The sequence below is a fragment of the Nelumbo lutea genome, chromosome 4 (genome assembly GCF_056320005.1).
Source record: "Nelumbo lutea isolate HS-2025 chromosome 4, American lotus-T2T, whole genome shotgun sequence".
NCBI lineage: Eukaryota > Viridiplantae > Streptophyta > Magnoliopsida > Proteales > Nelumbonaceae > Nelumbo > Nelumbo lutea.
The window spans coordinates 37,371,709-37,384,576 of record NC_142687.1 but is presented as its reverse complement, the minus strand read 5'-3'; the positions used below and the strand labels follow the sequence as shown (position 1 = coordinate 37,384,576).

Here is a 12,868-nt window from a genome sequence, read left to right as displayed (position 1 = left end):
GGGATGAAGGCCAAGTGAGGTGGGTGAACAAGTCAGCTAGAGGTACAAAGTCAGCTAAAGGTACAACAGGAGGTCTCTTAATTCTTTGGAACAATTTAAAATGTAAATTGGTTTCTTCTCATGTTGGGGAGTTTTCAGTTTCGGTGATTCTGGAGTTTGAAGGGGGTTTCCAAGGGTAGTTCACAAATGTTTATGGGCCAACTAGAGAGAGAGAGAGAGAGAGAGAGAGAGAGAGAGAGAGAGAGAGAGAGAGACTCTAGGAGGATCTTGCTGATGCTAGAGGTGGGAATTCCTTACCTAGGGTGATTGGAGGTGATTTCAACGTAGTGAGATTTTTGGAGGATAAGAGGGGGTGGGACTCGAAGAACTAGCGAAATGAGAAGGTTTGCGGAGTTTGTGAATTAGTTTGAACTACTTGATCTCCAACTATTATGGGCCCAATTTACTTGAACAAACAACCAGGAGAGCCTAGTTCTGGTAAAACTGGATAGATTCTTGGTCTCTCTTGGGTGGGGGATACTTTTTCAAAACCTAAAACAGGTTGATCTCCCAAGGCTGGTCTCTGATCACACTCCTATACAGCTAGTCTGTGGAAATCAGAGGACTAGGAAAGTTCCCTTTAAACTAGAAATTGCTTGGTTTGAAGAAGAGGAGTTGGTCCCTTTGCTTTGTTCCAAGTGGACAGAATCTCAAATTGAAGGTACAAGCTCTTTCATTTTTGCAAAAAAACTGTCTTATTAAACAATCTCTGAAATGCTGGAATCAGGAAACCAAAGGTGGCTCAGAGCAAGAAAAGAGGTTATGTCTAGATGTTATCAAGTGGATTTGGCAGAAGAGGTTGGTCTTTCGTTAGAAGAGGAAAGGAGGAAAAGGGAAGAAGCTAAGCTGAATCTAGACAAACTAGCTTATAAGGATGAGCTGAAATGGAGGCAAAGAGCTTAGGTTAAATGGATTAAATCCGGGGAAAAAAATTCCAGCTTTTTCCACAAGATGGCCAATGCAAGGCAAATGTTTAATCAGTTGGAGAGGCTGGAATTGGATGAAGAGGTGGGAGAAACATGTACAGAAATGAAAAGCATTGCCACAAGGTATTTTTCAGATTTCTAAAAAGAAAATTGGACTAGAAGACCCCTCCCTGTAGATCTGATCTTCAAAAGGCTTTCAAAGGGACAACAGAGGGAACTAGAAGCTCTTTTCTCAGAGGAGGAAGTTTGGCAAGTGATTAAAAAATTGGAAGTAGACAAGGCTCGAGGGCCGGATGGTCTGACCAACTTGTTCTATAAGAAATGTTGGGAGGTGGTGAAGGAAGATTTGCTGAAGGTATTTCAGGATTTTCATCACAATGCTGCCCTGGAGAGAAGTCTGAATTCAACTTTCATCTCTCTGATTCCTTAGGTTTAGGGTGCAACAAATATCAAGGACTTTTGGCCAATCAGTTTGCTGAACAGCTTCTATAAGATTTTGTCTAAGGTTCTAGCAGAAAGATTAAAGGTCTTATATTTAGTGACAGAAAAAAATTGGTTTGCTTTTGTGTAAGGCAGGCAAGTGCTAGACAGTGTGCTGGTAGCTAATGAATTGATAGATTCAAGGAAGAGGGAGGGAAGCCCTGGTTTGTTGTGTAAACTAGACTTGAAAAAATGCCTATGATCATCTGAATTGGAAGTGCTTGGACTTTGTCCTTGAGAGCATGAATTTTGGTTAGAAATGGAGAAACTCGATGAAGGTCTGCATTACTTCTCCAAAATTCTCAGTCCTAGTAATGGTCAATCGGCAGGGTTTTTTAAAGGCCTTTGACAAGGGGATCCCCTTTCCCCTCTTTGGTTTATTTGTGTGATGGAGATCTCAACTGCTTTTGTGAACAGAGTTTGGGAAGTTGGGCTCTGGAGAGGTTTTGAATTAAGCCCGTGGGGGGGGGGAGTCCAACTGTTCCAATTTGTTGATGATACTCTTTGTTTCATTGATGCAGAAGCAGATGAATTGAGAATTCTGCTAGGGGTGCTGAGTTAGTTTGACGTAGTTACAGATCTGAAAGTGAACCGGTCAAAGAGCAAATTGATTCCAACGTTGGTAGGATTTGGAACCTTGAAGCACTTGCAGAGGTTCTAGTCTGTCAGATTGGATTTTTTCCCACCATTTACCTTGGTCTGCCTCCAGGAGCTAAGTGCACTTCTTGAATAATTTGGGACCCTGTGGTGGAAAGGCTGGAAAGACAATAAGCCTCTTGGAAGGCCAAATATTTATCTTTGGGAGGTAGGATCACTCTCCTCAAAAGTTCCTTTTCAAATCTTCCCTCATATTTTTTCTCTCTTTTTCCTATCCTAGCAAAAGTGGCTCAAAGGATGGAAAAACTTCAAAGGGATCTTTTGTGGAAAGGATGGGATGAGGAAAAAAGAATTCGCTTGGCCGGTTGGGACCAAATATGTTCCCCAAATGGAAAAGGAGGATTAAGGATCAGAAAGCTGAAATTATTTAATAAAGTCCTTTTAGGTAAATGGATCTGGAGATTTGGAAACAAGAAGGAAAGTTAGCGGAGAAAACTGGTAGCAACTAAATTGACATTGATAGAGGTGACTGGGTAACCAGCTCTAGTGTTAATTCTTTAGGGTGCTCTCTCTGGAAGATCATGAACATGTTGAGTAGAGGTCTGATTCTGAAGGTGGGAAATTGACAACGCTTAAGCTTTTGGAAGGACAAATGGTGTACAAAAAGTCCATTAGCAGAGATGTTCCCCCAGTTGTTTCTTTTGGCAGACAGTCAGGAAACTTTGGTGGAAGAGTGCTATGACATCTCAAATAATAACATCATTTGGAGCCCCTCATTCAGAAGAAACTTCTAGGATTGGGAAATTAATTAAGTGAGAGCTATTTGAGCTGATATCCAATCAGGCCTTGACCTTGTTGGAAGAAGACAACTAGAGCTGGATCTGGAGTACAAATGGATCATTTTCAGTGAGGTCCTTTGCCAAAAACTTGTTAGAAGGAGATAGTCCTGAACTTTCTGCAGCTATTTATCTGGAATTTGACAGCCCCCACCTTGGGGTGTCAACGTATTCAAAAATCCGATTTTGAGTTCGATATTTGACATGAACTGAATTTGGATTATTCGAATATCTAATTGGTCGAATTCGGATCTCCTATTCATATCGAATAGTTAATTGGATTCAAATTCGGATATGACCTGATTTGATTCGATAAATATCCAAGTTCGATCGATTATTTATTTCTTATATATAATATATAAAATATTTAAATGTTTTATATAATTTATATATATATAATAATTAAATTATATAAATAATTTATATATTTATATACTTTATAGAAATAAAATATTTATTTTATATATTTATTAATTACCTAAAATAGTTAGTTGGTTGAATCCAAATCGAATATTCGAATATTTAAATATTTAATTGGATTCAAATTTGAATATTAATTTTCAATATCCGTCGGATATCAAATTGAATTCAGATATTGGATTTTCTAGTCGGATTCAAATTTGGATATTGCTTGATTTGATTTTAATTTGATCTGTTTACACCCCTACCCCCACCAAAGTAAATGCTTTAGTTTGGGTGGCTGTGTTGGATAGGTGCCTAACCAAGAAGAACCTGGTGAGGAGAGGAATGCACTTTCATTAGGTAGGCTATGTTCTCAGCTTAAGTTTTGGTTATTTTTGGATCGAGCTTCATGACAATGTTCTTCGGAGGGCTCCGTTTCCTCTGGGTGATACAAGGATTGAAGAGTGGAAAGAGACTGTGGAGGATGAGATGGAATGAAAAGAGGAAGATGGCACAAGGGAAGGGAGTGCACTAAAAGGAGGATCTAGGGGGGTTGCCGAAAGGTTTGAAGAAGGATCTTTGTGAATGGCAAAAGTAGTGTAAGGATCTTTGTGAATCACTTTAAGTCATTCTTCTCAGAATCAGTGAGGAATATTTCGGGCCTAACGGAGTTGGAATGGAGAAGATTATCTGAGGAGCAAGCACATGATTTGGAAAGTAAGATTCTCTCTAGAAAAAGTTAAGGACACAATCTTTGCAATGGATAGGCTCAAAGTCCTTGGCCTTGGTGGTTTCTTAATGGGTTTTTATCAAGAATGTTGGGATTTTATCAAATTGGAGTTGTTGGAAGTGTTTCATGAATTCTATCTTAAAGGGAAGATTTCTTATGGAGTAAATGACACCTTTATCTCCTTAATTCTCAAAAAGAAAGAGGCTTTATCTCCAATGGACTTTAGGCCAGTAAGTTTGATATGGTGTCTTTACAAGATCATCTTAGAGGTTGTGGTTGAAAGGATCAAAAAGGCCTTGCCTTCACTAATTTTACCATTCCAAGGGGCTTTTGTTGAAGGAAGATAGATTGTAGACCAAATCTTAATTGCAAATGAATGTGTTGAAGAGAAAAGAAAGAGTAGATCAAAGGGGCTGATTAGCAATTTGGATCTAGAAAAAGCTTATGATTTAGTTGATTGGAATTTTTTGCTAGCGGTTTTTGAGAAGGTGGGTTTTGGTGTTAGATGGAGGTCCTGGATGTAAGGTTGTGTTAGCTTTGTCCATTACTTAATCCTTGTTAATGAGGTTGCTAAAGATTTCTCTCTGGCTAAGAGAGGTACAGACAAGGAGGCCCTTTATCCCCTTTCCTTTTCACCTTAGTATGAGAAGTGTTGAGTGATATGATTGCGACTGTAGACACACAAGGTCTGATTAGAAGGTGGAGAATTGGTAGGGATCAATTAGTAGTTTCCCATCTCTAATTTGCCGATGATACTATCATGATATGTGAGGATATTAATCTAGAGATGGTGAGAAATGTGAAAGCATTAATAGATAACTTTGTGGGTATTAATAGATACCAAAAGTGGAATTATTGGTATTAACTTGGAAGAGGGGGAACTCTCAAGTCTTAAGTTTGGCTGAGGTGCAAGGTTTGAAATGTTGATGTTAGTGGAAATGTTGGTTATCCAAATATAAGAAACATGTTGGAAATGCCCGAAATATCGTACGAAAATATTGTAAAAATCTTATCCAATCCACTTGTTGGAAGTTTTATCCAACAAGAAGGGAAATGCAAATGTAGCCATTACACGAGACTCTTCATCCCCTCTCTTACAAATTGATTGGGAATCCATTGCAGTAGCAGTAGTGAGAACAGAATTTGAGAGATTTGGACAGCTTATGAGTAAGAAAGATTCACCTAGCTCTAGCCTTCCAGATGGACAGCAGAATGCAAGAGGCAACTACACTTCCTTTGCACATATAGGTAATTCATATGCAATTGCAAATCTTGCATCCACTTAAGGTAAGGAGGGACCTCCCTGGATTATGGACTTAGGAGCTTTTGAGCATATGACTAATGCCCCTACCATTTGAAGTTCCTATCAGTGGTGCTTTGGTAGAGACAGAGTTTCTATAGAAAATGGTTCACATATGTCAATTGCAGGAAGGGGACAGTTAGAGTGACCAATGATATAAATCTGTCTTCTATTTTACATGTCTCTAGACTTCGTACCAACCTACTGTCTGTTAGTTCATTGACAAAATATTTGAATTGTTCTGTGACCTTTCTTCCTGGTAATTGTGTTTTGTAGAATCTGGAGTCAAAGAAGATGATTGGGAGTGGTCATGAGGTGAATGAAGTCTACCTTCTGAATGAGATTCCGAGGCATCAAGGCCATCATGTTAGCAGCAACAGTAGTAGTGGGTCAGAGTTAGTGAATCAGATTATGCTTTGGCACAATCACTTGGGACATCTTTCTTTTAGTTTTTTGAAATGTCTTTTCCAAAAGTTTTTTGAATATGTTCAATTATCTACTTTGAAGTGTGAGAGTTTTTAGTTAGGAAAGCGTTGTAGATAATCTTTTAAACCAAGTAATTAAATAAGTATTTCTACTTTTGATATTGTTCACACTGATGTATGAGGGCCATATCATATCCCTTCCATGGGAGGATTCTGTTACTTTCTCTTGCTTGTGGATGATTATACATGATATTCTTGGATATATTTGATGAGATCACGTAATGAGGTTCCTAACTTGATAATACAGTTCCACCAGATGGTTCTCACACAATTTGGAGTGAGAACTAAGGCTTTTAGATCAGATAATGCAGAGAGTACTTTGAGAAGGACCTGGCCACGTATCTCTTAGAACATGGTGTAGTTCATCAGAGTAGTTGTGCATATACACTGCAACAGAATGGAGTTGCTGAGAGGAAAAACAAACACATTGTGGAGGTGGCAAGGAGTCTTATGGTGTGTGCTTCAGTTCCTGTGCAGTTCTGGGGAGATGCAACTCTTACAACCGTGCATTTGATTAACCGTGTTCCTTCATGGACTTTGGGGTTTAAGGTGCCATTTAGCCATCTGGAACATATACCTTTGAGGGTTTTTGGTTGTTTTTCTTTTGCTCGCATTCTTGGCCCTCATCACAAGAAATTGGATCCTAAAGCGAAGAAATTTGTTTTTCTTGGGTATGCTCAGAACCAAAAGGGGTATTGCTGTTATGATCTAGTGTCGAGGAGCAGATTTGTCACTATGGATGTTACCTTCTTCGAATCCACATTCTTTTTCTCGAGTGGTTCTCCTCAGGGGGAGAGTTCTGGGGAGGATAGCTCACAATCTGTTCCTATTCCTGTTTCTATGGTGCTTCCATCAGTTCAGCCATCACCTACACCTCTAGTTTTATTACCTGAGCTGCTACGGGCAGCCTCGCAGAAATATCAACGCCGGCAGATGATGGTTGACTTCACACATCCTCAACCCACACCACTCTCTATCAGTCCTAAAACTTTAGATTCGATAGATACAATTCTAGGTATTCCTCTTGAGCCAGAGCTTGTTATGTTTTCTGATGATAATGTTTCTGTCCCTAACACCATTGTTGCAGCTGATCCCACTGACCTTGATTTTCTCATTGCATTTCATAAGGGGAAGAGAGTGTGTACAATCCACTGCATTTCACACCATCTTTTCTACAGTGCCTTATCACCCTCCTACCATGCTTTTCTTTCTTCCTTGGATTCTGTGTCTATGCCCATGAATGACTGAGGCTGTATCCAAACCTGAGGGAAAAACAACCATGCAAGATGAGATTGATGCTTTGGTCAAAAACCAAAATTGGAAAATAGTTGATCTCCCCCTAGACAAGGAGAAAGTCGTATGTAGATGGTTATTCACAGTGAAGTATAAGGCCGATGGCAAGATAGAGAAGTACAAGGCAAGGTTGGTAGCAAAAAGGTATACTCAAACCTATGGTGTTGATTATTTAGAAACCTTTGCACCGGTAGTTAAGATGAGTTCAGTTCGTATTCCTTTATGTCTAGCAGTCACTTATTCATGGCCCTTGTTCCAGCTTGATGTAAAAAATGCTTTCCTCAATGGTGTTTTATAGGAGGAGGTATATATGGACATTCTAGCAGGCTTTTATGAAAATATTGGTAAAGGAAAGGTGTGCAGACTCAGAAAATCTCTGTATGGATTGAAACAGTCACATAGGGCTTGGTTTGACAGGTTTAGAGGGGCACTCATCCGTTTTGGATACACATGATCACACCCTCTTTGTGAAGAGGAGAGATGCTTTGGTGTCAATTCTAATTGTGTATGTGAATGATATAGTGGTGATAGGAAATGACCTGGAGGAGATTGGTGATTTCAAATAAGAGAAGATTTATAGAGTTAAATATGTTTCTTCCTCTCTCTGTCTCCTTTTTAGTCATTTTGCCATCTTCTCGTCTATATGTATGCCATCCGCTTGCCGTTTTGATCTTTGCCTTTCTTGTTACTATATATTTTGATTAGATTTTGAGTCTTTCTTTGTTACTATATCCAATTGTTCTTGCAGGGAAATATTTTCAAAAAGAAATTGATGATTTGAACAAAATATCAGAAAGTTTTGATTGCATTCTAAAATTCTAAAGCCTAGATGTATATTTTATCAATAAAATTGAAAATATAGTCAATATATTGTAATGTATTGGACATGTGAGGGAAAAAGATTCTAACAATATTTAGTATGTCCCTTTTGTGAAATGAGGAGATTTGCAAAATCTCATTGATATTGTGAACCTTGCTGCAGGGTTGTTGCTTTAATGTTTAAACTTGTAGGTGCTGATTCTTTTCAATTCTTTTTTGATTGATTGATCTGCGTTTCTCTTTGTTTCCTTTCTGTTTCTGTTTGTTCTGCTTTCTTTGTCATTCTGTTTATCTGTAGAAGATGTCCCTTCTTTGACCTGGAATCTCTTAAGGCTATGTTTGGTTTGAAGGAAAAGGTAGGGAAAGGAAGGGAAAGACAGGGAAACCAATACAAGGTTTGTAAATGTTTCCCTACATTTTCCTTCAAACCAAACATAGCCTAAAGGTCCATATTAGTGAATTCTACCTCATGTTGATCATACCATTATTGAATTTTTTTTTTGACCATTTATTGTTTGATGCCCTATAGTTATCAGAGTTATCTTACATTTGTTTTGGCTAATAGAGCTGCTCTATAACATCTATTCTGTTATCAAATATACCGTTTATTATCAGTTTCCTCTTCTTGTGGCTACATTCATCAAGAAGTGAATTAACTTGCCTATTACTTGGGTAAAAATGCTACATCTCTGAGTTGGTTATAATTTCTGGACTCTTTTAATTGGTTATGATTTCTGTAGCTGCATATACTACGTTGTGAAACTATGGTGGAAGACATGCACACTCTCTTTGTTTGTGCAGGGGGGTTTCAGTCTCTAAATCAGTTTTGGTTTCTTATATCTGTAACTACTTGTACTACTTTGTCTTTCTACACTGGACGATATGCAAGATTTCTCTCTCTCTCTCTCTCTCTTTCTCTCTATCTCTGTGATGATGTTGGTTTCTGCTATCATTGCTAATTTCTTTTTCTTCTTGGTTATCTGAAATTCACCTACGGACGTGTGTGGCCTTTTGGCTTCTGTTTTGCAGTTATAGCAGTAGACTTGAAGCAGACTGTGCAGGTTGACAATGAACTTCAGATTCGTGCATACTACGCAGGACATGTATGGGCTTTGATCTTTACTTCTTTAGCTGTGCCATGCTGAAGTTACATAAAAATATTACTAAGAAGTGCGAAGAACTTAGTCTTGGGTTGCATTTGGTTTCTAACTGATCTACCTTTTCAAGACTTGCGTGAATTTTCATATCTGAGCATAGTTGTCAAGGCGACGCCTAGGCGGCAAGGCGCCTTTCGTGGCTCACCTTGCCTAATCGCCAAGCAGTTTTGTACTATGCATTGTAAAGTATTTTTTTATTCTTTATTTTTTGACATTATAATTATAAATTAGGCACTAGTAAACTAAAATATTCATTTTTGTGTTTATATACTAATTTGTTTTTATTATTTTCTTATTTGTTAGGATTTAATCAATACAAACATTGCTAAATGCTGTATTGAACCTTCAAAGACTTCAAAACCTGAACCAATAAGTAAGGAAGAACTTAAAATTTTCTCTAATCAACACATTTTCTACTACTACTACTACTACTACTACTACTACTACTACTACTTTTTCTTTTATTCTTTTCCTATAACAAAAATAAGGGTTCAGCCCCTATATTTTTTGAATTTTCTTCTCTCTTTTTTTTTTTTTTTTCTTATCATGAATATGTTGATTTTCTATACTTTAACATGAACTCTATACTTTTCTTGTGAAAATTATGAATAATTATTAAGGAAATATGGCTATGGTACCTAGGGAACTACCCTAGGGTCTATGTTTTCTATATAAAAAAATCCATCGCCTAGGCGACTAGGCAACAAGGCGCCATCCAGATGCCCAACCTAACCTTGGCGCCTTGAAAACTATGGATCTGAGTTTTCTTTTGGTCCATAGTTGTAGTTGGTACTATCTATTTTTTTTGTTGCTCCTTAGCTTCATTTTGGTGTGAACCTCAAGGGATAAAACTAACTTCATGGGATAAAAGGAAAAGCATTGGTAGCTGAAAGCAAAATAAATAAATATTAAGTAAAATGCACATTTCAAAAAGACCTAGGTGTTGTTTGGTGTGTCCTTTTTGGCACACCTTTCAGTCTGCAGAAAGCTCAAAAGACCAAAAAATTGTCTTTTTCTGTTTGGTATTGTGTAGTCCGAAAATTGGGAAGCTTCAAATGAAGCTTTTGGTCTTTTCACACTGAAAATAGCCTTCCTAGCTGTTTTTAACAGCCTGGTAGACCATGATGTGAACTGAACAGTCTTTGGTCTTTAAAGACCAGACCCCAAAAGCTCAGTGTGCCTTCTTGTCTATTGGGCTGTTGAAAGATCTACCTAGATAGACTTGCCAAACAGCCCCCTACTCTAGAGAGTTGACTCAGCAAGGATCTATGAACTTATTACCAATAAGATGCATCCATTTACTTAATGCATAATAACAAGAATTCTAACTCCTCTACGGTAAAGCCTAGATCTTTTCTCCAACAATGTTGTTGTAATGAAAAGAGGCAAAGCAAGCTGGGCGAAGGATTCCTAGTCAAAATGGTTTGTCAGCTCCACCATTTTCTTTTCCCACCTTAATGTGAATATTTTCCTTCAATCCCCAAATCCACTCTAAGATTGTTCAAAGATGCTAATACAACTATACAAGTAGATACTTATATTGATTTTTTTGGTGGGTTTTCACTGATGTTGGTTAATTTTGTAGATACTTATGTATGCATATTATCCCACTTACTTGTATAGTTTCACCTTACACCGATATATTTTCTCTTTTTTATTGGAAAAAACAGGAACTGGTCAGACTCGTGAACAAGCAATCAGTTGATAAGTCTCTACTTTTCCTGTCATCTTTTTTCGTTCCGTGTTCATAAATATTCTAAGTTTTTAACCTTAAACTGTTGAAAAGTAGAAGGTTGACTCTGATTGATTCTTCATAGTTTTAGGTCCATCAGTTTAGGAAACATACATAAGTTAGTTTCCTAAAATCATGGGATATTAATTGGAGAATCTCACTGATATAGAAATTAGTTTTCTAGGAAAATATGCTCTTTCCAAGACAATACAATCAATTCATTTTTTCTCTCAAATTCTCTCATGGTATTAGAGCTGGTCACGACCTAATCTACACATAGTATCTCTTCGGTCATCTCTGCTGCCGTTGGTTCAAGAACTCTCTAACAGTATTTGGGAGGTTCTTGAATGTCCTTGATTCTTCTTCGAGATCGGCTACAGATCTGAACTCTACAATTTTTTTTCTTCTTTTGGACTGCTGCGCCATCGGATTCATCCTTTTTCTTAGATCTCTTTGTAGAGACATCGGATCATCTACAATCTTAGATCTGGTGTTGCTCAGAGCAGATTTACTGAATCCCTTTGGTTTGGTTTGGATCAGTTTTGATTTTGAGAGGTTTCGATCCACTCTTCAATTTGGTGGAGCATTACAGTTACCTTTTTTTAGACATTGAATGAAAGATTCTTTAGGCCTTCATTGCCAACCCTTACTAAATTTTTCAGACCTTCATTGTCTGTTTTTTCTCTCTTTCTTGAAGCCCGCTCAATATGTCAGAAGCCACCGTATCAAATACCACTGCACAATTGGAAGAAGTCTCCTCCCATCAAGCATCTGGCGACCTACAAAACATTTAGGCAACATATAGGTTGAACGGGAAAAATTATTTGAAGTGGTCTCAGTTTGTTCGAACATATTTAAAGGAAAGCTTAGCCATCTCTTAGGGATGGGACCGAAGGAAGGAGATCCAAGATTTGATGCATGGGACGAAGCTGACTCCATGATCATGTCATGGTTATGGAATTCAATGAACCCTGAAATCAGTGACGCGTGCATGTTTTTATCCACGACTAAAGAGATTTGGAATGCCGTTCGACAAACATATTCAAAGGCACGTGATGCAGCACAAGTGTACGAAGTTAAAGTCAAGACTGGAGCGACTAAACAAGGCAGCAAAACAGTTACCGAGTACGCAAATTTACTGCAGAACCTGTGGCAAGAACTTGATCATTATTGGTGCATTGAGACTAAACGTGCAGCGGATGCAGCAATCCTAAAGAGTTTTATCAAAAAAGATTGCGTTTATGACTTTCTTGTAGGACTCAACACAGAATTTGATCAAGTTAGGGTCCAGATTCTCGGCAAAGAAGAGGTACCATCTCTAAATGAGACTTTCTCTGATTCGTGCTGAAGAAAGCCGTAAGGGGGTTATGCTTGCACCCCAAGTACTAGAAGGTTCAGCCATGGCTACAAGGATGGAACAACTGAAAATACTGGAAGGAATGAAGACAGATTTGTCCTCTGCATGGGACAACAAGGAGTCTCTTTGGTGTACCTATTGCAAGAAACCAAGGCGCACCAAAGAGAAGTGTTGGAAGCTGAATGGTAAACCATCGAACAGGGAATGGGGCTACCGAGGAGGACAACAAAAGAGTCGAAGTCAAGCTAACTTCACCACGAATCAGTCGAGCCAAGAAAAGCCTCCAGACAAGACCAAGTTCAATAAGGAGGAGATCGAAAAGTTAAGGGGGCTTCTGGGATCATTGGAGAAACCTAGTGGTGCAGGCTCTCTTGCAATTTCAGGTAAGTTTTCTATTCCTCACGGACTAAATGTCTCAGATGAACCTATTAGGGATTTATGGGTTATTGACTCAGGAGCCACAAATCACATGACTTACTCCTCACTACATTTTAGCACTTATGCCCCCTGCCCAAGCAATCGAAAAATAGCCATTGTAGACGGTTCCCTTACTACCGTAGCTGGCCTTGGGGATATCCATATTAATCCATCACTTACACTAAAAAATGTCCTTCATGTTCCCAAATTGTCCAGTAACCTGGTATCCATCCAAAAACTCACCCATGACATGAACTATAATGTGCTTTTCTATCCTTCTTACTGTGTATTTCAGGAC

At 38.4% G+C, this 12,868-nt stretch overlaps 1 protein-coding gene and 1 long non-coding RNA gene across 3 annotated transcripts in view; one reads left to right on the top strand and one right to left on the bottom strand.

The window, feature by feature from the left end:
* Positions 1-12,868, top strand: part of CPSF73-II (cleavage and polyadenylation specificity factor 73 kDa subunit-II) — a 60,918-nt gene that overhangs the window by 9,943 nt on the left and 38,107 nt on the right. For both annotated transcript variants that reach the window (XM_088983446.1, XM_088983447.1), the window contains exon 5: positions 8,937-9,010. In XM_088983446.1, coding sequence (XP_088839572.1) covers positions 8,937-9,010 — 74 coding nt within the window. The remainder of the gene's footprint in view (positions 1-8,936; positions 9,011-12,868) is intronic.
* The window catches only part of LOC148855248 (uncharacterized), a 43,567-nt gene that overhangs the window by 10,357 nt on the left and 20,342 nt on the right, over positions 1-12,868 (bottom strand). The window lies entirely within an intron of this gene.